Source organism: Larus michahellis, chromosome 8 (genome assembly GCF_964199755.1).
Source record: "Larus michahellis chromosome 8, bLarMic1.1, whole genome shotgun sequence".
NCBI classification, from domain to species: Eukaryota; Metazoa; Chordata; class Aves; order Charadriiformes; family Laridae; genus Larus; species Larus michahellis.
This window is the reverse complement of record NC_133903.1, coordinates 44,814,052-44,839,788: the sequence shown is the minus strand read 5'-3', so window position 1 is coordinate 44,839,788 and position 25,737 is coordinate 44,814,052. Positions and strand designations below refer to the sequence as shown.

General features: G+C 54.2%; 2 protein-coding genes across 5 annotated transcripts; one reads left to right on the top strand and one right to left on the bottom strand.

Annotated features, from left to right (window-relative positions):
• The first annotated feature begins 1,692 nt into the window (after positions 1 to 1,692).
• On the top strand, positions 1,693 to 17,869 carry ELOVL1 (ELOVL fatty acid elongase 1). 3 transcript variants are annotated; one of them, XM_074596460.1, is made up of 8 exons: positions 1,693 to 1,736; positions 12,475 to 12,536; positions 12,976 to 13,166; positions 13,329 to 13,409; positions 13,622 to 13,678; positions 13,958 to 14,063; positions 14,226 to 14,362; positions 14,776 to 17,869. In XM_074596460.1, exons 2-8 carry the CDS (start codon positions 12,491 to 12,493, stop codon positions 15,028 to 15,030), a joined length of 873 nt encoding a protein of 290 aa, XP_074452561.1. In that variant the 5' UTR covers positions 1,693 to 1,736; positions 12,475 to 12,490; the 3' UTR covers positions 15,031 to 17,869. The 3 variants fall into 3 exon arrangements, with proteins under 3 accessions (XP_074452561.1, XP_074452560.1, XP_074452562.1); XM_074596459.1 differs by having other exon boundaries at positions 1,713 to 1,803; XM_074596461.1 differs by lacking the exon at positions 1,693 to 1,736 and adding an exon at positions 10,508 to 10,641.
• Positions 17,870 to 20,066: 2,197 nt separating this feature from the next.
• Positions 20,067 to 25,699, bottom strand: CDC20 (cell division cycle 20). 2 transcript variants are annotated; one of them, XM_074596458.1, is made up of 11 exons: positions 25,655 to 25,699; positions 25,067 to 25,269; positions 24,344 to 24,489; positions 23,476 to 23,572; positions 22,811 to 22,939; positions 22,222 to 22,418; positions 21,776 to 21,870; positions 21,201 to 21,432; positions 20,956 to 21,081; positions 20,674 to 20,791; positions 20,067 to 20,331 (listed from the first exon to the last, which is right to left on the bottom strand). In XM_074596458.1, the coding sequence occupies exons 2-11, from the start codon at positions 25,263 to 25,265 to the stop codon at positions 20,153 to 20,155; spliced, it is 1,518 nt and encodes a 505-aa protein (XP_074452559.1). In that variant the 5' UTR covers positions 25,266 to 25,269; positions 25,655 to 25,699; the 3' UTR covers positions 20,067 to 20,152. The 2 variants fall into 2 exon arrangements, with proteins under 2 accessions (XP_074452559.1, XP_074452558.1); XM_074596457.1 differs by lacking the exon at positions 25,655 to 25,699 and having other exon boundaries at positions 25,067 to 25,398.
• Between the last annotated feature and the right edge of the window lie 38 nt (positions 25,700 to 25,737).

Here is a 25,737-nt window from a genome sequence, read left to right as displayed (position 1 = left end):
GGACTAGTTAAGGTGAAGATGAAAGCAGAGCCTGGTGAAAGGGAGCATATCAGGACACAAAGAAGGTTGCAACTGAGGTACTTCGTGGATGTTCTTATAAACTGATTTCCTTAAGGACTGGCACAAATAGTAGGTGCAATCTGATGAAATCAGAATGTTGTGGTGCATTGGAACTGTAGGGGAAAGTAAAGGAACGCTGTACCGCCAAAAAAAGGCATGAATGTCACCAGGAGTGTAGTTCTTTACCTCCTTTGGGGGATTTTGTGAGCTGCGAGCACCTGAATACAAGGAGTTACAGGAGTAACCGGCCACAGAGTGACTCTGAGCTGTCACTGTAAAGTGAGACTAAGAAGAGCAAACGCTGCCCTGGCTGTATCCAGACAGGGAATTCTCTCCAAGTGAGCACGAAGTCTGTGACCACTCCTGGTCACCCATCTTCAGGAGACTTGAACAGCAGCATGGACAGAAGAGTTACCATGGCATTAGGCGCAGGGACAGGCTGGCTAGTAAGAAAACGCTGGAAAAACTTGTTTAGTCTTCTGTGTAATGGCTGAGAGGGAGATGATTGCTCTCTACAAACACATTGGAGCATAAATACCTAGGCAAGGACTTATGCGAGATAAAAGACAACATTGGCACAGGAACAAATGGCCGTACATCAAATTAAGCTGGAAATGAGAAGGTGATTCCTAACAATTATAATAGTGAATTCTGAAACCGCCTTCAGATCAGACGAGTGCGAGTCAAAGCCCAGCCACTTTTTAAGATGGATCTTGATAAGTCTGTGAAGAAAACACAGGATGAAGGGGTGCTGGAAACAGCATGCAGTCAGATTTGTCTCTGGAGTGTCCCTCTGTCCTGTGTTTCCAAATACTGGCAGTGGCTGTTGTGGTGCCATTGGGAAAAAAAAAATGAGGTTATGTGCCACTTGTTTATTGATCTGTAGTTGGTTGTTTCCTAAAAGTGCAGGACTGGAAGAGCCCACCTAAACCATCCAAGCTAAGGGTTTCCCGTTGACACTGAGCTCTTGTGAAGGTGTGTGCACCACCACCTGTGAGTGACCCGGATGGAGATGGTGACCCAGGCTTTGCCGGGCCTCTCTGCCCACCACGCTGCTGCTTGGCCTGCTGGGGTGGACAGTGACCACCATGGGGGAACCCCCAGGAGGACAGGGACTCTCATTTGAAATAGATGTCAAGATGGGCCTGGACTTGGACAGGACCGGCTCCACCTCACGACCACCAGACAAAGCAGAGGTCAGTGTGAGAGCGACGGCAGGGCCCTCTTTCCGCCATTTCCCTCATGCCCTTGCCACCACCCTCCAGCCAACCCCCCCCTACACCCCACCCAGATCTGCAGCCTTTTCCCAGACATTTTCCATTTTTTTTTCCCTCCCGTTGCTGCCTCTCCACCCCTTCGGCCTTCCCAGACATCCGCCTCGCCCCTAAAAATCAGCCAAAACCGCCCCAAAAACCAGCGCCCGCACACACACGCCTCCCCCGCCTCAGAATGTCAGGGAGCTGCGCGGCCCCGGCCCGTGAGGCGGCTGCCGGGGTGGGCGTGGCTAAGAATGGGAGGGACGCGGCGCCAGCGCCGATTGGCCTCGGAGGGGAGAGCTCCGCCCTCTGGGCGGAGCTCTCCCCTCCGAGGCCAATCGGCAGCGGCGAGGGGGGTAGGGCAGCACTATTTAAAGGCGGGGCAGCCGTGGTGGCGGGCAGAGTGGGGTGCGGCCGGTGGTGAGTTGGTGCGGCCGCGGGGTGCTGCGAACACGTGGGAAGGGGGGAGACGGGCTCTGCTGTAGCGGTAGGTGCTGAGGGGAGGGGTCGATGACCCCGCCGGGGTGGCGGGTGCTGGCTCCTGCCCTGCCTGCTGGGGCTGGTGGTGCCTGGTGGTTCCCAGGGGAGTGCTGAGGCCTTAGTGGGGTTTAGCTGCTTTGGGATCGAAGCTTTGCCTGTCAGGAATGGCGGGCTCTGCCCCGGCCAGGCCTTGTGCTGGGTTTGGCACCTGCCTGGAGGAGGCTTGTGTGTGTTCCTGTGTTCCCTGTCACCTGGGATGCTCTGGGGCATGGGAGGAGGTGGGTGGTGTCCCCCTTGCCAGAGCATTGGAGGGATGAGTCTGGGGAGGCTGTGGCCTGATGGGTGTTGCGACATGGCCTTGGCAGGTGGTGAGGCTGGGTGCGGCTGCCACCAGGCAGGAAGGCACTAGCGGGGACTGTCACCCCCCTGGAGGTGGAGGGAATAACTATAATAGCAGTGTGGATCCTTGTGACAGGCCATTGGTGTGCAAGCTTGCCTATGTCAGAAGGAGGAAGATGAGTGGAGTCCACGTTGGGCTGTTGAAGTGTTTTTTAAGAGCATCTGGGTCCTCATGGTGTGAGGAGCTGCAGTGCTCCCCAGAGCACCCTCTGAGGTGCCCAGGGAAGGGACATAATTCCCTTCCTGCGGACGGGCTGCCCTCCTTTGGGGCAGCTGTATGCCAGAGCCACCCCCTGTCTGCTGTCTCAGTGAGGTGCTTGGGATGCTTTTCCAGCCTGCCAGGAGGGAGGACTGTTTCCGCTTGCTAGTTGTGTGCCAGGGCACAACCACCCTGGCCTCTGGACCGGTAGATCTTTGCCCAGTGGCCATGCTGGGGGCAGGGTTCCGGCTGTGCCCGGGCTGCCTCCCTGCTGCTAGCAGAGATGGGCCCTCGGCCAGGGGCTTGTTTCCTCTCCCGGTCAAGATCTAGTGGCTGCGCAGCTTCAGGGGATCCCAATCCCCTTATTGGGATTGCTGTGGTGGTGCCTCTGGTGGGGCTGGGGGCAGCTCTGGCTGGCCCTGATCTGCCCTTCCAGTGGGGCAGGCCGCGGCCGGGGTTTAACCGCAGACCCCCCCGCCCAGTCCTCCCGGCGGCGGTGCGGGGCCTCCCCGGGGCCAGCCGCCGCCGGGGTGTCAGGCGGCGGCCCTTCCCCACAGCCCCGGGCCCGGCCGTACAGGCTCTCCGTTGGCGGCCGGGCCGGCGCTCGGCCGGGCCGCGGCACGGCGCTTCCGGGGCCCGGAGCGGCGGTAGGCCCCGGCGGCGCCACACCCCGAGGCCCTGCCCAGAGCTGCCCGCGCTTCCCGCTGGCGGGCGGGGGCGCGGCGGGAGGGGGTCCCTGCGGGGCTCAGCGCGCCCTGGGGCCGGCGCTGGAGCCGCCTCGCTGGGGGTGGGAGTAAGGCCCGTTTGGGGCGCTGCCCGGGGACCCTGGCTGTGCTTGGCTTCCCAGCACCCTCCATCGCGGTGTGGCCGGTGGGTTCGCCCCTGTCTGAGAGCCGCGGGGATGTTGAACGGGCTGTGGTTTGCTGTGGCAGGGCGAGAGCAGCCTCCGGCAGTGGTGCTAGCTGCGCGGTGGCCAGAGAGCTTTCTCCTACACAGCCCTCAGCATCAATGTACCATTGAGATGGCTCTTCCCTCCTCCTCCAGGCAGGGTGGCAGTACCAGGCCTCCCCCGCTGCTGCGACACAATGTGATCTTTGAGTGCTGGCTGGTGTAGGTGCTTGGCCTCCCTCTGGCTCTTGCTCTGGAACGCTGGTGGGAGGAGGAGGAGGTCCCTGTCACCCTCCTGGTGGCAGCAGTAGCTTGGCTTGCAGACTTACCTCGGGCTGATGTGCGGTCGTGCACAGGGTTTCTGCACTTGCTGTGCAACTGCAGGTTTAATAACCATGGCCAAATGCTCATCTGACCTTCCACAGGCAGTACCGGACTTGGTCTGTAGGTCTCTTATGTGGGCCCGTTCCTCTCTTGTAATGAAGAGGCAGTTAGGAAAGCTGCTTCTTTTTGATCTCTGCAACAGGCTAAATGAGACAGCATAAATACACGGGCATTGATTGTGACAGGAGGGGAGGCTTTGCAGAGCAGTCTGTATGCCTCAGTGCCCAGGCTGTGTCTTGCAGGGGGACTGTCAGGTACTTTCCCTGTGACTGACCAGGTTGGCTCTGGAATCCTGAGGGCAAGAAGAAGTGAAGTGAATACCCCTCCCATGCTCAGTGGGCAATGTGGGATAATACTGGCCGCTTTCCCTGCTAGTGCATTTCCTCAGAGCATCTCTTCCCCTCTTGGAGGACAGGATTGCCTGTGCAGCAGTGCATCCATCCTGCTGTGCCTCCCCAAATTGACCACCTTTTGTTTTGCCAGAATGCAGCCAGGGCAGATTCCTAGCTGGATGGAACTGACCTTCCCACCAGACCTGCTGGACAGCTTCTTGAGGATGGTTTAGAGAGTCAAACAATTGGCTGAGCCCTTGGGGCTTGACTGAGACTGCTGTGTATTATCTCTGTCCTGGGAAGCCCCTCTAGCTCATGGGTGTCAGCTGCTGCTGACAGCCTGTTCTTTTGAGAAGTAGCATGATGCCAGCTGTTGCAGCATCTTCTTGCTGTGGGGACTAAGCCATGCCACCCACACAGCCTGGGCCTCCACAGTCCTGCCCTGCATCATATTCTCACCTCTGTTTCCTGCAAGTCTGTTAGTTGCCAGGGCGGGGAATTATATGGTCCTTCAGGGCAGAAATGTAATATGATAGAAAGTACTGTTAAAACTCAGGCTAGGAGAGTAAGAACTTTGACATAGAGGTGTTTCACACCATGTTTTGGAGGTGAAAATAAAAGCTTATTTGAGGTGCATAGTATCTCCTTTCTCTCCTGTTGGATAAAAGCTTTGCACCCCCAGGAAGCTCTGAAGCTGGTGTCAGAAGTGGGTGCATTGCTGCATGCTTGGCTTGGCGCTGTCCTTGAAGGTTGTCAGTGAAGGCTTTCCCCTTTTCTGCTGGGGTTACAACACAGTCAACACTCAGGCTGAGATACTTCCTTTAGGAAGAAGCTTGCAGGAGGTATTGGGAGTGGTGCCTGTGGTGGCCCAAGAGATCTTCTGTGTTTCTGTGCTTTCCTATTGGATTTGTGCTAGCTTGTGCCCTACTGGCTGTCAGATGGTGGGAGTACTTGGGCTGGAAAGTCAGGTTCTTGCCAGTCAAACAGGTGAGGCAGCCTGGGCTCCTACAGGGAGGAGCCTGTCCCCAGGAGCCAGAGCTCTTCCCTGCAGGAGATGTGGGGCTGCTGTTGCTCAGATGACATATTGCAGCTGCTACAGCCAGCTCCCCACCAGCAGGCCTGTGTTTGGATGCTATCTGAGACTGTGGTGGCTTGGGGCTGGTGGAGGTGGTGACGGGGTCTGATGGTTCTTGATTTCCCTTAGCGTCTCACAGGGTATTTAATTTCTGGTGGGTTCTTCCCTGTGGGATGGCTCAGGGTGGTAAGCTTTCACTGTGGCAGCAAGTTCTCCAGCCTTGCTGCAAGGAGTGCTCATGCCCTGTGGATCAGATCAGCTAGCTCGCTCTCATGGTTTGTTAATAGAATTGCCCCGTATACATACAGATTTATATCTTGTGCTGCTTTACATTAACCCTGAGAAGCTTTCCCTGTCTGTACAGGACAAGCAGTGGGAGCAACAGCCCTGGCTCTGAGCGGTCCATCTGTATCTGTGTGGAGATATTCAGGCCTAATGCTTCCTTTTTTTGTGTTGGAGGGCTGTGAACCTTGTTAAAGGTGGTATCTATTAAGTCTTATGCCTTTTGGGGCCTGTGGTACATACACTGCGATGCTGGAGTCTGATGTCTTTAGTATTGTCAGAGAGCCTCCCTTTCTCTTGTTAGAAGATGGTTGTGTGACTGCAGTGCCTTCTTGGTGCAGAGGGTAGTGGAGTTCCAAAGAAGATGTCATGGTGAGTACCAGGCAGTGACCCCTTGTCTCAATGAGAAGTGGCTCTGGGTTCACACTTGAGCTTCTTGAATTATCCAGATAGAGCTGTTGGAGGCATTTTAGGAGTCTTTCCTTTCTGCATCTTGCGTTGTAGACTTTTAATGTCCATCTCGTTTTGGTATGCCTGTCCAATTAATGCACAGGCCTGGATGGGACAGAGCACAGTAATCATTACTGGGTAATGATTATAGACACTGCTGTGGGAACAGAGGTGAAGCCTTGTAGTGAGGCGCTTGCATAATGATTAAAACCACAGAGATGAATGCCCTGTCCCACCTCCAGATAGGGTTGCTCTGGGCTCCTCTGCTAGAGGGCTTTGGAAGGCTTGACCTATATATAGAAGCAGGTGTTGGGAGCCAGTCCCGCTTGGTCTAACCCTGCCTGTCCTCCTCTGTCACCTGCCTAGTTCTGTCTTTCCTGAGTGCTCTCCTGTGCACCCTGGGGGGCTGCTGGGTACCATCACTTCAGAGAGGGAGCCCAGCCATCTCCACCTCCTTTCCCACTCACCTGGTGCTGTGTGAAGGAGTGGACACAGCTCTGTACTTAGCTTGGAAAGGAAATACCTTATTTTCCACTTCTGTAAACATACCACCCTCTGTTCTTTTCTTCATTCACTACTTTATTCCTTTGTTCCTTGCTATGTCAGACTTTCTGCCTTATGTTGCCTTTTCCCTGACTGCTCTCATCTCTACCGATACCAGTGCCCTGAATACGCAGCCATCAGTGTTGTATGTGATAAGGAGTAAGACTACTCTAACAGCTTGCCTGATCAGCTTGGGGAGGTGCTGTCCCTGAAAAAACACTGTGTGCTGTGCATATAGACCTTTTACTGCAACATATGCTCTTGTAGGACCTTGAAGTCTAATTACCTGCCTTGGTTTTGGTACAAGGTTCCAAGTACCCTATTGAGGTGGACTTGTTCCTTCTCCTGAAAGCTTTCAGGGCGCCACACTGGCTGCCCAGGCTCTGCAGAGCTTGCTTGCTAATCTGGGAGTCTCCTCTCTGTCTTCCCTGCTTCCAGCAAGCATGGGAAGGGGAGAGCTTAATCTCTGTTTACAGGATGCTATCCAAAGGCCTCAGGGTTTCACAGCCACTGTGTGAGATAGTGGTAGGGTATGAACACACACTTGGTGAAGATGGGGAAACTCCTCAACTTCAGGTAGGTCACTTCCTGCTCCTTGGAGCCAGCATGCCTCCTGCACCAGCGGCAGAGGCAGCTCTTGCAAGAGCTGTTGCTATCAAGGGTTTGAGAGTTTACATCTCTTCTTTCTGAACGCAGTCATCCTATACTGCCTTCAAAGTATGCTGATGCAGAGCATATGGTGGCAGGCTGTTAGCCATGTCCTTTGACACTTGGCATGAAGTAGCTGACCCAGAGGAAGTGACAATACATGTGATTCAAGTAGGAAAACTTATCTGGTGGTGTTAGCATGAAGTTGCCTTGTAGACTGTGTAGCTATAACGTGGGCTGAGAGTTCTGGGACTAGTTGTCTTCTGACTCTGATCAGAGAGTCTGTCTTGAGTCCTCAAAGCTGAAATGCCAGACCAGGAGAGCTCTGCTTTCCTGCTCTGCCCTAATCTGCTGGTATGGCTTTCCACATGTGAAACAGCAGCTTGTGCTCTGCTGCCAGACTGGTCTTGTGTGCCCTGTAAACTGATGCACAGGCATTTTCTTAGGCTGTGATTTTTCTCCTGAGGGAAAACTGTGACTTTAGTAGCGTGTGGACTACAGTGCTTTAAGTGAGTCGTCAGTGGGATGGCTGAAATTGTTACCAGTAATGCAGATGTACTTGAATACAGCTCTTCTATTGAGTGTTCTCTGCTGTATATGCTTGAGCTGGTGTCCCGAAATGCTGTGTGTGAAGCAAGCGTGCACTGGCTGGTTACAGGCCCCTCTCACCTGGGTGCAGAGTGGCAGAAGGAGGAGAGACAAATCCATTTTTCTCTGCTTCACAGTAAACTTCAGCCTTGGAACAATCCTGCTGTGGATTTCATGAAGAAGATGGTGGTGCTGCTGCTGCTCAGGGCTGGCCAAGCTTCTCCCTTTCATCTTGCTCTGTCTGCCTTGCTGCTTGTGTGTTGTTCAGGGCAGATGTGACTTTGTGCTCCTTTTCTTCCGAGATTCACTTGTGCATAAGCTCAGGAAAGCTTCTTCTGGAGCTGTGACTGACAGCTCTTGGTGACAGTTTGAAGTGCCAGCCACAGTGTGCTGTTTGGAGCCCTGTCTGTGCCTGGTCAGCGGCTACCAGTCCCTAGGTTGGTCAGTCCCACTCGTCCACAGCAACAGCTGCTGCTAGCAGATGCTTCTAAACCACCGGTCCCCATAGCTCTGCTGGGAAACATGCTCCCTGGGTGCATGGAGCTCCATGCAGGCTTTGCTGGACCCTGCAATGACTTTCTGGAGCTCCAGGAAGCTGGGCAGGTGCTGTGGTGGGGAGCTGGCTGAGGAGATGCCTCTTCCTGGGAGACTGTGGAGCTCAGAGCTGCATCGGGCAGCAAGCCTTGCTGCCAGCTTGTAGGTCAGGGATGACGGTTGGTTTCATCTCTGGCCAGCTGGTTATCTCCTGACCTTTGAGGGTTGCTGCTCCCTTGGGAGCCCCATAGAGGCCAGGCCTGCTTTAGCCAGTTCAGCAAGGGCCCTGTGCCAGCCCTCCTGGGGGTGACAGCTCTGCATCCACCTACCAGACTGTTTTGGTGCTGCCTGTAATTAAACTAGTGGGGAGATTAGGGTGGCTTGCTTTCTTATTACAGGACTGATTTGTAACTCGAATGCTGATGGGGTAGGAGTGTTGGGTGTTGGATGGCTGGGGCTGAGTCTGTTCCTTGCAGGTGGCTACTGTGTGGGGAGAGATGTGCTCTGTGAGGCTGTTAACAAAACTGGATTGAGCTCTGGTCTCTGTCAGTGTTGCAGTTCGCAGTGCTGTGGTCTGACTACTCTTGGGCTGCTGGGGTGGGTTATAAAGGGCCTTGCTGTTGTTGCTGAAGTTGCACTAATTAGCTGTATAGCTTGTTGGAAATAAGCAGTCTGCACATTGCCTGGCGTAAGCAAGTATCTAATCCTTGATGTTGGCTACTGGGACAGAATGTGGCCTGGTGCTCTGGTTTACAAACAGTGGGAACTTTCTCGCTGAGATGGGGAAGTGACTCCCAGTTGGTGAGAGGTGGAAGAAGATGTGTTGCAAGGTCTCTAGGTATTGTGCAGGGTGTGTTTGAGCCCCAAGGGTTCTTGGTGCTTTGAGATGCTTGGACCTGTCTGCTTGACTTCTCTTCAGCTGTTGAAGGCTCAGCTTTGGGTTCCCCATCTCCTCCCAGTTCCTTGCCCAAGAGGATCAGGACCCAGGAGGAGTCAAAGGAAATTAACTGTCTCCCCTGCTGAGCTGTAAACATCTGCATTGTGATGTGCAGTGTAGTGTGGAGGGTCATAAGAGCGGATGCCTGGCTGGATGGTGAACCCTTCTCAAAGTGCAGAGGGACATGAAGTGCTGGTGTTGTGCACAGAGGAAATGGCAGGGGTGAGTTCAGGTTCCCAGACACTTGCTGCTCTGTGCTGAAAAATGCCTGGCTGCAGCAGAAGGGCTGGCATGGAGCCATTGTGGCTCAGGCAGGCCAGTTCACTTTGTATCCTCCTGCTTAGTGAGGGTAGTGCTTGGGCCTGCTCTACAGCTCCCCCTTTGCAGCTCAATTGCCAACACCTCAAGGCCAGTGGCTGCCCCTTGGGAGACAGAGGAGGGTGAGACATACCTGCATCTGCTCACGGAGCAAGGCACACTGTCTAATGCAGGACCATGTAGCACGCTAGTGTGGATGCCAGGTCTTGCAAAGACCTGAAGGCCTCAGGGGTTCCCTGGAGATGTGGTTGCTCTCTTAGCTGAGTGCAGCAGGATGTTATTCTGCCTAGGGAAGCTGTGGAAAACACATAGGCCCTTTTCATAAGGGCCAGTAGCATAATCCTGATAGTTCTGCCCTGGTAGAAGTCCTGAAATGCCTCTGGGCAAGCACCAGGACAAGTCCAATGCCTCCCCTCTTCCTGTGGCATGTATGGCTGTAGAAGTGCTGGAGGTGCTTCACAAGGCACAGCAATAAGAGGGACTTGTAGCTGTTCACACAAGTGGGGACTTCTGTGCTAGTGTTGTGTTGCAGTGGCATTTTCCCACTGCTTGGGCGGATAGTTGTCTGGGTTCAGGGCTGCTGCCAGGATGACCCTTGTCTTCTGTGTGCTCTGTGCAGCTTTCAGCAGGTCTGTCAGGGCAAAACTGTGTGTGAGTCTTCTTGCCCAAGTCCCCAGTGTCCTGGGACCCCAAGTTGTTTTGACCTGGGGTCCTAATTGGTCAGTGGTGCTGGAGCCTTGCTGGCATCAGGGTCAGCAAAGTAATCCATAGTGCCTGAGCTCAAATGTTTCCCTGAAGTGTGATACAGCTCTGAGCTTGTGGGCGACTGATACTATCTTCTCATCCTAGCCTCCCCAAAATAGGCCAGTGCTCTGCAGGAGTTTTGTCTCTGCCCTAGACCTGTAGTAAGGCTGACTCATTCAGCTTGATAAGATAAACACAGAGCTTGAATAGTCAGGTACCTGTGCTGGGAACTAACTCTTGAGGGCTCCTCAATCTAGCAAATAAAGGTGTAGCTGGATGTAGTGGTTGAAAGTTGAAACTAGACAGACAAGTTTGGAGCTTGCTCTTAGCCATTAAAGCAGCATAAAGCTCAGCAGCTTTCAGAACTTGTACTTACTGTGTTTCCCACAGCTGGTGCCTTGAGTGGCTCTCAGAGATGCTATAGTTCTTGCTACGCTTTTTTGGCCTCTGCTGCATGTGGAGGGTGGATAATCTTGGCAGTACCCAGGACCTTAAATATTGCTTGTGTCACGGTGACACTACAAGTGAGTATTACTTGCAATTAAACCCCTTGAAACCTTGGGTTGGGAAGGTGAGCATCTGTTCTGCTGCTGGTGCTCCTGAGGTGTGGGGATCTTCGTGGGCTTTGCCCTATTGCTCGAGCTGCCTTCTGTGCTTTCTGAAGCACAGCAAAACTTGGGCTCTCCCTGGTGTGCACGGCTGTGCAGGAGCTCTGCTTGGAGGGATGGGTATTTCTGGGGGGTGAAGGGGGAGACCTGTTCCACCCCACTGCTGTTGCAGAGAGGTTGGGTGGCACTCCCCAGTTCGTCGGAGCACACAGGGTATGACTGGGCAGGCACAGAGCCAGCACTGTTGCTACACTAAAGTGATTTGCGGAGAACAGTGAGCTGGAATGATGTGTGCCGGGCCCCTGTGAAGAGTGCTGCCAGCAAAGTCTGTCATGTAGGTGCTTGGTAGCACTAGACAGGTAGTGTCTGCTGCTGTGCTGCCTGGGTCCCAGCTAGCGCAAAGAGCACTTTGCTGAGCTCTTGCTGTGAAGCTGAAGGAGGGATGATGCTGCTGGCTGGTGAGGGCTTGAGGTGGCAGGGGCTGCTGGATATTCCCAGCTGGGACCTTACTGGGAAGAAGGTTACTGTAGCTTCATCCTTCCGGCTGCTGGTCTAGGAGAGGCTGTGTGCTTTCTGGTGGCAGCAGCAATAAACTTTCTGGGGAGACTGGGCTGGGGGCCTGTTTTCCCAGGCCTGTGTGTGGGCAGTGATTCCTGTGCACCTTCCTGGAGGAAGGGGTAGGTGGAGTGTCTGATAGCAGCTGTGGGGAATGCCTCCCTTGCAGATGGGTGAGTCAGGTGAGGCTGGGCCTGTGCTCTGCCTCCCTTCCTGCTGCTCTGGTGTCCTGTGGGCTGGAGAAAAGTTGGGGAGCACAGGGTGCTGGGTGAGGGTGTCTCAAATGTGCCTGTGGCAGCAAGAGCCTGGGCCCTTCCTGCTGTTATGGAGAGTGTCTATCTGGATTGCTGTCTGATGTGTGCTCTAAGTGAGGCTGAGTAAGTGTGGGGAGTACCAGTCCTGTTTGCAGCCTTATATCCTTCTCCTGCAACTTTCTCCAGTACCTGGGGATACTGTCCCCTGTCTGGAGGGAGTGTGGAAATGTCATTGCCAAGTAGGATGTACCTAGCCACTGAAGTGACGGGTTATGGGGTGGTAGCTCTTGTCAGGAGGGTTTTGTGCAAGATATGAAACCAGGAACTCTCACACCAGAAACTAGTGTCTGTTTCTGAACCGATGGCTTTCCTTCCTCATGCAGTGAGTCTGCCATTGATGCTATGTTGCTTCTCTAGTGGGGATTGGTGGGCAGGAGCCCAAAACTGATCATAAAGGTGCTGCTCTGTGGAGAGTGTGGGCTGGCTGTGCATCTCCCTTGGAGACCTTGCACCAGAGTCAGGCAGAGCAGTGGGTATGGGTGGCAAGGTTGTTGGCAGTATCATAGTGGTTGTGGGTGATAATGCTCGAGCCTGTACTGTGGGAGCAAGACTAAGGGGCTGGAGATATGGCTCTGAGGTTGGTAAGCTTTCCTGGCTGGCTTGAAGTGTTAGGATCCTGCCATGGAAAGACTGCTGGTGGTGGATGGTGGAGTTTGCAGCAGAGGTGGGGAGACAGGGCCAGGCTCAGTGAGAAATAGGGAGCATGTGGCTCAACTGGAAAGTGGATGCTGGTGTGTGATCAGCTGAGAGGAATGTTGGCCAGATACACATGACTGTAGCTCTGAAGCCATGCTTGAGACTTGCTGATCTGCAGGGCTGTGCTCTGCAGGGTGCCCTCCTGGGAAGACAGCTGCCTGATCTGCCCTTCCTCTCTCCACAGAGATACTGCCACCACCATGGAGGGGATTGTGACCATGTATCAGGACTTCATGAAGAAAGCAGGTGAGTATTTGACTCTGCTCAGCTGCAGGGCAAGTGGCACTACATGCCTTACTACCATGGGCACAGGGGGGTGGTCTGTCACTCGCAGTCTGGATCTAACTGCCCACCCCACCCTGCCCTGATACAGAGGCAGCCCTGGGGTTTTTGGGCTGGCTGTTATGAGATTGCTTGCATCAGTGCCTGTGCAGGGCCTTTTGGGACACTTGTACCCTCCTGGGCAGCAAGCCTTCAGGCTGCCCTGCAGCATGGCTTCAGGCTGTACCTTACTGAGTTTGGCTGGCTTCACCAGCCTCTGCTCCCTGACTGCCCCTCCCCTACCTGGATTCCTGTCCTGGGAGAACAGGATAGCCATGTCTTTGCCTCCACTCTGGCAGTAGCATTGCTGGCAGCAGACTGGGGTGTGGATGCTAACTGCCTTGCATTGCATCTCTCTCCGCAGACCCCCGCATTGCTGATTATCCACTGATGCAGTCCCCATTCCTTGTGTTGGGCATCCTTCTGGGATATGTCTACTTCGTATTATCCTTGGGTCCCCGGCTAATGGCCAACAGGAAGCCTTTAAACCTGAAGAAGTTCATGGTGCTATACAACTTCTTTCTGGTGGGACTCTCACTCTACATAGTCTATGAGGTGAGTTGTTGACAGTAGGCTTTGTGTGGCATACATGATGCAGTTCATGCAGGCTGTGTGGGTGATGGGGAGCCCTTTTGCAAGCTGTTCCCTGCCCTTCTGCGCAGGGCTTGAAGCAGGGGTGATGTGTTGGGCCTCACCCTGATGATGCTCTTGTTGCAGTTCCTGATGGCAGGGTGGCTTACTGGGTACACCTGGCGATGTGACCCTGTGGACTTCTCACAGGACCCCAAGGCCCTCAGGGTGAGTTCTCATCCCTCTTGCAATAAGTGGGGATGGTCTTTAGTGCTTGTGTTTGGACAGCAAGGTCACAGCTACCTGCCTCTCCTCAGGCAGAGGCCTTACAGTCCCTGGCTCTTAATTTCACCCCAGGGTTACTGGGTGTATGGAGACCCTTGGTCACTGGGCGTGCTCAGGGTGAGGTGGGTCTCTAATGTTAACCTTTTCTGTTTCAGATGGTGAGTGTTGCTTGGCTCTTTGTCTTCTCCAAGTTCATCGAACTGACAGACACGGTGAGTGAGTTACTGAGGAGACCTTGTCACTGCTTGCTGGGCAGGGAGTTGGGGCACTGTGCTGGGGTAGGTGCTTTCTTCAGCCCTTCCAGTCTGACCTGGCAGTGCTTCTGTCTGGCATCACTGCCAAGGAGGCCACTCTGGGCTAATGCAAAGCCACTCTTGGCATGTTACAGCTCTGGAAGCTGTGGGGTGACCTAATGTGTGAATTAGTGGTCCAGCCTACTCCAGCTGCTCCCAGGGCTGCAGGTCCTTAATGCTGTTGGGCTTTCATTGCAGGTGATCTTTGTCCTGCGGAAGAAGAATGAACAGGTCACATTCCTGCACCTCTTCCACCACTCTGTTCTGCCTTGGAGCTGGTGGTGGGGAGCAAAGTTTGGTCCAGGTAAGATGAAAACTGGGTTCACAGCTTGGGGGAAAGGGGTTAGCTGGGTTAGTGCCAGCATGCTGAGAAGGGTGTTTTAGCCCTGCTGGGTTCTTAGGAGCTCCTTGTAGTGCTAATTGTTGTGGAGGATTGACTTATACTAATGAAAATATGTCTTAACAGGGGGAATGGGCTCATTCCATGCCATGATCAATTCCATGGTGCATGTTGTCATGTACTTCTACTATGGGCTCTCAGCAGCAGGACCTGCCTTTCAGAAATACCTGTGGTGGAAGAAGCACATCACGGCCATCCAGCTGGTGAGTCTGTGCTGTGGAGCAGAGCATGTGCTCTCAGCCTCTGATGTGAGGGGCAGCCCAGCCTTTGTACCTATGAAGGGTGCAGCCAGCAGCTCTAGCTTTCTCTTCTGCAGCCTCTCACTCTGGGTTTCTAGCAGCTCTGGCCTGCCATAGGCCTCTGATAGCCCCTACCAGCCTGGTCGGGGAGTGCGTGCTGCTCAGCCTGTTGCCCCTGGGCTGCAGCCACGTTGGGAGGGTGAGAGGCACATGCTTGTGCCAGCCTCTTCTAGCTGCTGCTGACTGTGCCTCACCATAAGGACCTCTGCTTCAGAGTGGGAAAGGCGCCTATTGCTTTCATTTAGAAAGAAGGTCTCTAGTGGGATCCCTGACCTTGCTCCCATGAATAACTTGTCCCTGCTCTGCCTTGCTCCCAGGCACAGTTCGTGATTGTCTCCGTCCACATCTCCCAGTATTACTTCATGCCCAGCTGCCAGTACCAGTTCCCCATCTTCATCCACCTCATCTGGATTTATGGGACCATCTTCTTCATCCTCTTCTCCAACTTTTGGTACCAGTCCTACACCAAGGGCAAACGGTTGCCCAGGGTGGCTCAGCAAGCAGCCCAGCAGAATGGTAGCAGCATCCATGAGAATGGCACTGTCACCAACGGCAAGGTCAAAGCCAACTAGAGGGCAAGGCCCTCCCAGAGCCAATGAGAGCCCTGGGGCAGAGGCAGCTGGGACCTGTTCCCCTGCTCCTGGGTGCCACTAGCCAAGTCAAGTGCCTACAGACTGTTGTACCCCTGTGCCCAGCCCTGCTGTCCTCTGTCTGCATGCCCAGCCCCTCTGCTCTGAGCAGCTATGGGCAACTTCTCCTGCTCCTTGGAGGGCTCATGCTGTTTCTTGGTGTAGCTGAGCAGAGAGGCAGCTGCCTGCATCACAGCTGCAGGGCTGCAGTCCCATTCCAGTGTTTCCAAAGGAACTTCCCCCAAGTGCCTACATCTGGCCCTTCTACCTGGGGCCCATTTCCTTCTGAGTAGGACCAAAAGAAGAAGAGACTGGTCCCTGTCCTGGTGCCCTCTCCTCATCCCTGGCTCATCGGAGCCTGTGTGGATGAGCAGATTTGTCCCTGGTTGCTTGCTGCTGCCAGCTCAAGTGTGAGTGCTCCTGCTCTACTATGCCTTGTGCCACCCTGTTCCATGCCACAGTGCTGCATGTCCCTTCTGGTCCCTGTGTGCCCAGGTGGGGGGTCTTGCCCTGGTGTATCCGTGCTCAGGTGTGGCTGTGGAGAATGTAGGGGCAGCATGTATGGGACTTGAGGGCCCAGACCTGCCCAGTACAGTACACATGCCCTGTGCCTAGTACATAGCAGGGGTTGTGACAGCCTGAAATGCCTCCCCCGCACACAATAAGCCCAGGTTGCCTTGCCTTTCTGTGCCTGGGCTGGGTGCTTGGTGTGTGCTTTAGCCACACTTACCTGATCCTGTATGGCAGCTGGTGGCTTGCTCCAGAGTAGGGGAGGACAAGCTCAGCCTTGCCTTGGACCACTTCCATTCCTGCAAACTCAAGACTTGAGCAATAATTGCCCCTAGAATCATCTCCCAGGCTCTCCTGCTTGGGACCAGCCCCGCTCTGGTGCAGCGTGAGCACAGCAGAGGGTGGTTGTAGCGTGCCCTGCTGTGGTGTAATGGTGAGCACCTCTTGCCTCTGTGGATCCAACTGGGCCTGGGTGAAGGTGTACTCTGCCCTACAGCAGGGCAGTGCAGCAGCTCTGCTGGGCCTGGTGCCCATCACCTGCTCTGGCTGTAACCAAAACCATGCTGGTGGCCTTGAGGATGAGGTGAAGGAGCCAGGCCCTATCAGAGTGGGCTGCTCTTCTATCACAAATAAACCAACAGAAGGAGAAATGGCTCTGCCCTCTTGTTTTTCCTGGCTTGCTGTGCTCAGAAGCTGTTCCAGGTCCTTGGTCCTGCCTAGTGCGGTTGGAGGCAGGGCTGGGAGAAGCAGCTGGCGTAGCAGGTTTGTGTGTTGGGGGGAGAGGGTGATAGCAGTGTGCTGATGAAGCAGATGGCAGATTGTTTCCAAGTGCTCTGGTAGAGCAGTGCTCAGGGCAGGAAATGTGTCAAGGCTCCTGTTGTGAAAGTGGCTCCACCCTGTGAAAGAATGGCTGGGGTGGAGTGTGGGTGTGGGCTGGGACCTGGGCCAGCTGCCCAGGAGGAGCTGCTGCTTTTCAGAAATCCCAGGGAGCTGAGGTGTGGCGGAGCAGGGACTAGAGACCCTGGAAACCCAGGTGATGGGGAAAGAGCTGCTGCCACCTGTGACTGGCCCTGCAGTGTGAGTCTGTGCAGAACACGGATGAGGGAGGCTTATGTTGCTGCTGCCTTGCTCTTGCTGTAGCAGTGCATCTGTCTGTCTGGGCTCTGCACTCTCTACCCCATGAGAGAGTCTTGGCTTCCCTTCAGTGTTGCTGGGGTGCAGTGCTGCCTTCCCCATCACCTTGTGAGCAGGGCCCTCTTGAGCAGGGCCCAGCCTAGGTGCTGACTCAAGCCTGGGAAGGGGGGTGGGTAGCTGGCTGGGAGGAATGCATTAGACCAGCAAGCCTCCAGAAGCTGAGTGTCACTGCATCTGGTGTGTGGGAAGGCTTTACTGGATGTCCAGCCAAAGCCCTAGAGCCAGGGCTGTGAGGGAAAGCTCTGCTGACCCTGCCTGAGCTGCTGTACACCTCAAGGTCAGGCTCTGAAATGTAGGACAACCTCTTCAAGTGAGCTGAACTGGTGTGACCAATATGCCGAACTGCATCACTGTTTCACAGGGCTCGGTGCCCTTGTATGTATGAAGCCTTAAAATGGGATCCAGCTGCTGCACTGTGTGGTGTTCTCCCAGTTGTTGCCACTTCTCTGTGGGCAAGGGCTAGCAGGAGGTTTTGTTCTGGTCCCTGCTGAGGTGGTGTGTAGCAGTAGTTCAGTGCTCACTGCTTCAGGAGCTGGAGGTGAGAGTCCAGCTGTGAGGGAGCTTTTCCTGTCTAGCCTCCTTCTCCCTGCTTCAGCTGGCTCTTGGCAAAGACAGGACTGTCTTTGCTTTTGCCCAAAATAGTAACAATACTTCAAACTACTTATGCTTGGCATTTTTAAGCGGGCTGTTCCCTACGTGTGTTCTGCTCTCCCTTCCTCCAATTGTTCCTGTGAGCTGTCATCTTTCCATGGGCTGGCTGTAGCGCTTGGTAATTTATACCCTGTCATGGTCAGTCTGGGCTGCTGCTCTGAACTCAATTCCCACCTTATATGGCAGTGTTTCCTGGGCCTACTGGGTCAGTGCCCAGCTCCTTCCTCCACTCCTCCTTGCTCCAGGGCAGTAGGACCAGTATGGGACCAAAGGAAGACACCATCATACCATCACCTTCCAGTAACTCCCAGAGGACTTTCAAGGAGTGTGTAATGCACAGTTTCTGGGGGTGGGTATGTGCTAAGGAGAGGCAAGACAGGCTCTGTCTGAGAAAGATAAACTGCTATTAAAGGGGAGTGAAGAAACTACACCAGCTTTCAGGCATGTAAAGCCTTCCAGGGTTAGGAACCATTGGAAGCCTTAATCTGCTGTGGGGCCACAGGGCAAGTCTGTGCTAACTCCCAGCATTGAACTGCAGGGGTGTGGGGCAGGGTTCCTACAACAGCAGCACAGCTCTGGGGAAGAGCCAAACCTTGTAATGTGGGTTCCTGCCCCCTTCCCCATTTAGATCCAGCTGCTGCCCTGGGATTTGCTTCTGAAGAAGAGTAGCCAAATGAGGATGCACCAACAGCCCTGCTGGGAAGGTGCTGGGCTCAGCTGCTGCAAGCTGTTTTTTGAGACTGTGCCCCTCATCTCAGCAATAAGTGTGGAGCTGCTCTGGTGGGTGTGTGGGGGGTGTGCTGTAGCTGGGCTTGGCACAGCTCAAGTTGAGTCTGTACTGCCCACCTTTGAAGGCTCCAGCTGGCTTAAAGCTCAGGAGGCAGGGCAGGAGCCGGCGCCAGGTACAGCGTGGTACTGTGCTAAGAGGAAGGTGAAAACAGTTAATAATCCACCCTTAGCTAATCATAGGCTGATGGGAGGCACAGGCTTTGTCGAGCTGCTTTGCACAGACCAAGGTCCTAATCTGCTGTGCAGCATCCCTGACAGCCCCGGGCTGTGCTTGTGCAGCTGAAGGACAGGCTGGATGGGTCTGGTGCAGCCCCACAACCTCAGGCACCGTGGCTCCAACGTGCAGAGCAGCATGGCAGCTGTGGCCCTGCTGTCTCTTGCTCAGGTAAAGGCTCAAATATGCTCCCTGTAACTTGCACCAGTGTAACTGAGCCAGGAAAAAAATGCATATTCCAAGTGCTGGACAGTCAAGCTCAACCAAATGTCAGCTGAGCTCTGCTGCCCCCTTCCCTGCATGCAGCCTCAGCATGTACCAGGGCTAAGCTGAAGAGTATATGACTAAGGGCTGTGCACTGGCTTGATGGTGCTTTGGGAGTCTCTTCTGTGACGTCCAAGCTGGCTCTGGCAATGTAAACTAACCTTTTGTTTTGCATCAGGCTTCACGCCATTGCCAGCCCCTTTCTGGGCTTTGGTGTGATTACACAGCTGTTGCTGTATGTTTCCAGACCCTGCCCCCCCCGCTTTTTTTCCAGTTGCACATACTCATAAATTTGGTACTAAATTCACTGCAAAAATAGCTATTCTACTGTAGCACTGTAAGAGCAGGTAGCATTGGCTGCAGCACAGAGGCTGGGTGTAGCAGAACGAGACTAACTAACTGCTGTGTGCAGGTGAGACTACAGCTCAGCCTGTCAAGAGCCAGGCCCCAGACTGCTCTGGCACAGGTGATCACTGCTGGTAGTTACCTGCAGAGGCACAGTAAGGCAAGGCACAGGAGAAGCTGGGGATCGAGACACACTGTGTTTTCAGTTGAGCCATGCTCCTCCCTACCACAGCTGGCACCAAAGCAGGCAGCAGATGGGCAGAGGGCCCTCCCTTGGCAGGGTCCAGTTTAGAGCTGGTTCACTGCTCAGTAGAAACTGAGACAAGTCAGGGACACTTCCTCCTAGCCCCACTGCAGGGCTGGAACCCTGGGAAGGGTCAGTTTTGACACACTGATCAGGGATGGAGGGCTAGGAAGCCACTCAGGCTCTAACCCTTTATTCTGAGAGTAACCAAGAGCACAGACATTAATACAGAGGCCCTCTTTATCCCCTAACACTTCCCTTTCTCTTACCAGAGCCAGGACACCAGACCCAGTATCTAGCCACAGGCCAGGCTGCTCCATGATTCTGGTTTGAGAAAGTTAAGAGGTACAAAGAAAGCTGGGTTTCCCTTGTAGAGCTTTACTAGAGAAGGGGCCAGGTCAGGACTTCCACAGACACAGGCTAGACCTCAGCTTCCTTCGGAGAGCAGTTCCTGCTGCAAGCAGAGCACCCATACCTAGGGTCTTTCAGTGCTACAGCGTCCCCCTGTGGGGTACAAGCAAGTCACAGCCCTTCTGGTGGAGCTGCTGCACTTGTGGTCAGCATGATGTGGCAGGTGACACATCTGCCTTAGGACAGATACAGAAGTACAGCATTCTTCTCCCAGGACTTCAGGGCTGTCCTAGGGGTGCTGCAAACTAGCCCTAAAGAACAACAGCTCCATCACTTGTCCAGATACCAAACCTTGGTTTGGAGCTTTGGAGCTTGGTTCTGTGAGTCATGGCCTTTTCTTCCACCGGACTCCATAAAAAAAGTCAAAGCAGTTTATTAACTTTTAGAATAACTGTACAGTGTGCAAGCTGAGTTTCCCCACTCCCCCCAACAGCCCTGTGCCTTCATCGGATGCCCTGGTGAATGATGCTGCTTTTGGCAGTGTTGGCCTTTTCTTTCTCCTTCTTCTTTATGGGGTCCATCTCAAAACAGCGCCAGAGCCGCAGTGTTTCATCAGCAGCTGCTGAGGCCACCGTTGCACCATCAGGGCTCATAGTCAGGTTCAGCACTCTGGCAGTGTGACCTGAGGAGGAGGTGTGCAGTCAGGGCTGGGCTGATCATCGCATGCCCTGTCCCTGTGGTTCTACCACAATGGTCAAGTTCACTCCCCTGTGCCCCACCCCAGCTTGCATAGCTGTCCCTACATCATGCTGCAGCAGCACAAATTCGCACCCTAGGCATGCATTTGGAACAACAGTGTTTCTTCAGTGGCCCATAGGAGTGTCTCCCTCTAGCAGCATGCCCCTGGACACCATTCTATATCAGTAATGCTCCAGGCTAGACCACCAGTCTGCTCAAACCAAGGATTACATCTGCCTTCAGTCTCTAGCAGCCCTCCCTTCCCCAGGCAAAGGGCCCAGCCTACCTCGCAGCTCAGTGACCTTGGCCATCGTTGGATACTTCCATACCACCAGCTGATTCTGTGCAAAGCCATGGCCTGAGATGAACTCCTTGTAGTTTGTTGACCACAGGATAGAACAGACCTGGGAAGTGGTAATAATGCAGGTAAGACAAACTGCTTGTGCTGCTGCTCACCATCCAGAGATGAGCGTAGTCCCCCTCCTTTCCCATGCCCCTGGGAGCCAGCAGCTCTGTATAGGCATCCTGCCAGAAGCTGTTTGTCACCAAGCCAATGTTCATGTCTCACCTGGGAATGGGTATCAACAGCACTGAGGCAGGTGCCAGAACACACATTCCAGATGCGGATATGTCTGTCACTAGTCCCACCTCCAGTGGCTAGAACATTTGACTGCCAGGGACACCACGCCACAGCCTGAGAGAAAAGTGTTAATTTTAAGACATGCAAGAGGCAACCCGTGCACAGCCATTGCTTCATGTCTGCCTTGCACACAGACATGTGCCCACCCCTGGTCACAGCAGCCCTGTACTCACCTTGACAGCACCCTGGTGCTGAGTGAAGGTTTGTACAGGAGCAAAGTCTCCGCTGTCCCCCTGGGTACACGGCCAGATGTTCACCAGGTTGTCATTACCACCACTGGCCAGGTAGCGGCCATCTAGAGACCACTTGAGTCCACACACCTCCTGCGTGTGGCCCACAAGTGTGGCCACATGGTGCTCAGCCACTCTGACATCGTGGTGGTGGATGTGGCCAGTCCTTGCCCCACTGCAGAGAGAAGGCTTGCAGGGTCAGGCTGGCACATGTTTTCACCAAAAAACATTTTTGTGCTGTTGCAAGATTGACATATCTGCCATTGGCTTTCAACCAGCGTTACCTGCATCACTGGCCTCTTGGCATGAGAGAAGCAGCCACAGAAGTTCTTCACAACTTCAGCACAAAGGGCAAAAGAGAAGACAGGCCTTCTCCCCACAGAACAGGCTCAGTAATAATCCCAAGCCAGGACAGAAGCTCCTCTCTGCCATCCCTAACCTGCACCGCTCACAGATCTAGGATAGGAATCTGCAACAGCTAGACACTGCCCTTTGCCAGCCCCCACCCACTGCTTTACCTGGAGAGGATGTAGCTGTTCCAGCTGAGGGATCCCACACGGGAAGAATGGCTGGTCATATTTCGGAGACGTTTCTGCTGCTGTATGTCCCATAGCTAGAGAGGCAGAGCAGTAAGTTCTCCAGAGGATGAGGAAACCCAGCCCTGTTGCTTTGCCCTAGGAACCTCACTGCACAGGCTCCAGCATTCAACCTTATCAGTATGGGAGCAGAGATCAATCTCATGCCCACAGAACAGAAGGTAACTCCAGGTGTCAAGAAAACCCCAAAACCAAACCCTGCCTTGCTGCTGCAGTTGGTCACTGGCCGTGGCTGGATGTGGACATTTACACCCCACACCAGTCACAGCAAGTCAGAGTGCACCGCATCCTTCTTGTGCTAGCCAAGCCTTTGTCCCAAGGCCCCGCAGCTCTGGCAATCCCTAGACAACGCCTCTAGCTTTACTCACCTGGACCTCAGCATTACTTGTGCCAACAGCAAGGTAGTTTCCTTCTGTAATCCATGACACAGAGGAAACGTAATCATCTGGATGCTCCATCTGCAGCAGCTGGATAATCTCCCCAGAAGTGTTGTTCCACAAATAGACAGAGTTGTCTAGAGCCACTGCTAGGAAGTTCTGAGAGCTCCAGTCAATGAGATTCAGATCTACAATTTGGAAGAGTAACACAGGTCATGCTGAGCTTACCTGGAGAGCCCTGCCTTTCACCAGCGCTGATGCCAGATCTTTCACCTGCATCAGGTGTGTATGTGCATGCATGCACACCACATGCGGGTAAGGGACAGCCTTCTGGGTGTCACCATGCCCAGCTATTGAGGTCAGGTAGCCCTGATCCATGTCACCTAGACAGCACTCTGGACCACTGGTCCTATGAGGCTACACAGGAACAACTCCAGAAGTGGTCCGTGCCAGCCTGAGTGCATAAGGTGCTGAAACAACCCAGTTAGAGTTCCAGTTCCTTGGGCCATACCATCCTAGGAACTGCACTCCAGTGCAGAATGATCTTGGTGCCCAGCACTCGACGTTGTAGGCTACTTACAATAGTCATTGCGGATCTCTGGTGCATCCAGGATCCGGTCTGGCATTGAGGGAATGTATCTGCCATTCTTCCTGCTGGATCCCGGTGTCATTTTCTGACTGTAGAGCACTTTCAGGTTATTCTGATAGCCTATGTGCAGGGGAACAGATTTGTTAACCTGAGTTACTGTTTCCTCCCAGCTGAGCACTGCTCACTGAAGTAGAAATCCCTTCCAGTGAAAAGTCCTGAGAGAAAAGAGAAACACTCAGAAGAGCACAATGTACTAACATCACTGGCAGTATTAACTGCTGAACCAGGGTGCGCTCTGATTCCCTAATTCACAGGAACAAGTTTAAATGACAAGCACTTAGTTTTCTGTATCCCATTATGTTTATTGACTGTTAAGCCACGAAGTGCACAGTAGAGAGCCTGGAGCTTTTGCAGACATCAGGAATGTTTGCCACCTGCAGTACCAGTGAGCAACTGGCAGTCATTTCAACTTTTGTAAATAAATTCACTGTAGCTGTTCTGCAACCCCTCAACCTCATAAGACCTAAGGAGGGAGACTCCAGTGTGCACAGGAGCTCTGTTGATCTCTCCCACATCCACACATGGAGCCCCTGTGTTGCTGTTACCCTGCTGAGATCTCTCCAGCTCAGTCAACTCACACAGAACCTGTATCATACCTTCTGGAGCATTCTGTGGCTTTCCACTGAGGCGGAGGATCTTCGCCTCTTCTATATCAAAGCCATTCAGATTCACTGCCCAGGCTTTCTGTTGCTCCTACAGAGACAAACAATCCTCAGCAAGATGCACTTGAAACACAAAGCCCACGCTGCACTTAAAACTGCAGTAGGCAGAGCATACACCTAAGCACCCTTCTCCTACACTCAGAAGGTGTACAGCTGTGCTGTGAGAGTCAGCTACAGGCAGGCAGCTCAGAGTAGTTTTTCCTCAGACATTGGCACACAGTCCTGCTCACATTTTCATACAGAAGAGTGGCAAGTTCAGTGTCTCATCAACAGTGGGGAAAGCCACAGCCACAAGGAACCAAATGCTTCATAAACACATTTCAGAACACAGTGTACACATTCCAGAATAGCTCCACATGTAGACATTGTTCTAGAATAGCTACTACCAGCAGTTTCACTGTGCACAGACTCACAGTTTTGTGTCTCTGTAGCCTGCTATATTTTAAAGGCTCATTAGCCCAAAGTTGAATTTTGCTACCAGAAGTGGCACAGGCTAGAGTGAATGGAAGCAGAGGTTTAAGGCTCTATGCATTTCCCTGTGCCTAGGGAAAACATGTCTAAAGAGCCACTGTGCTCAGGCTCCTGTGTAGCAGATGTGTACCTGTTCCATTCACAGGCTCTACAGCTTCTACCTCATCCCAGGCTCCTGAAGCCCAGAACTGGAAGCAGTCACGGCTGGAGCTGTCAGCCCCATGCACCCACTTGACAGAACTTAACAGTTTGCTTCTCTATAGAAGGCCAGGAATGATTAGGTGTTTGATAGTGATCATTGTTGTAATCATAATTCAGCAACACTGCTCACCTTCTTGGTAGGGGACTCCTCAGCAGGGTCATTCTCTTTGGTTAGGAGGAAATTGGCCATCTCCATCTGCATAGTGCTTCGGTTTGGAATGTAGCGATCCCCCCCGGCCTTTGTTGGCGTGCTCTGGATTTTGGATCCAGATTTACCTGCATTCACATTCATAAGTATTGGTTTACAGCTAATGAACAGCCTGTATTAGAGCTTCCAAGAGACAGCAAACCCAACACTTTTTCCACATCACACCTGAGACAAGCAGGACTCAAGGAGCTCATGCCACCCGAGTCATATTTCTGCTCCTCCCATCTCCCCATTGCCCCTGTCTAAGGGCACCAAACTCTGGTTAGGGACGGACAGGAGACAATTCCTTGGGCCTAGTGCAGCAATACCCTAATTCGTAGATAAGGGGAGGATGCCAAAATACCGCTACAGCATGTAAAGCTGTCAGGCAGACGGTCCCACCCACACTTGTGCCAACACATGTGCCAGCAAGACTCAGCTGGGGGTCAACTGTTCACTCAGCCCCAGTGCACAGATCTCCGCCCACCTCATGCTGGGGAGGAGAAGGTGGGTGGCTCCCAGGAGCCAGTCAGCGTAGCCCACCTCCTCCTGCTTGACCAGCAGGCCCGGCTGCTGGCACGGAGCCCGGAGCCCTGTGGCTACGAGGCGAGCAGCCCAGACGACGCTCCCCTCGCCCAACCTGTGCCGCTGGTCGCCGCCGCTTACCGGGTGTCCTGGATGGCGTCTTGCTGGAACTGTGGGAGCGATTGGCCGGCTTCATGGGCGACAGGCCGCCAGCGGGGCTGGGCCCGGGGGCGCCGCTTTCCTTGGCCTTGCGCTGCCACCGCGCGGGCGGCGCGTTCGGGATCGGCGTGTCCAGCTTCAGCAGCCCGTGCAGGTCCGCCTCGAACACGAACTGCGCCATGGCGCTGCGGGCGGACGGCGTCAGCGGGGCCCAGCGCAGGGACACCGGCCGGGCTGCAGCCCTCCTCCGCCGGGCCCCCCTCCGGCTGCGCCTTAAAGCTCCCTCCATCACAGGACACCCGCGCCTCAGGCCGCTCCTCAAGGCCCTCTCCATTACAGGACACCCTCCCACCCCAGGCCGCCCCCTCAGGGCCCCCCCCCCCCCCACGGGAGGCCCCCTACCCCAGGGCACTCCTCAGCGGCCGCTTTACCATAGCCTTCCCTCCCTCGCCCAAGGCCCCCTTCACCACCACAGTCTCTCTCGGGGTCCGCTTCGCCTCAGGGCGCGCTCCCCAGGCTCCCACCGGGGCTCCATCCCTCCCTGCCCGCCGCGGCCCAGCCAGCCCTTACCTCCGCTCCGGAGTTGAAGCTCACGCAGCCCGACCCGGCGGCAGCATTTAAACCCCGCACGGCCGCTCCTCCCATTGGCTGGT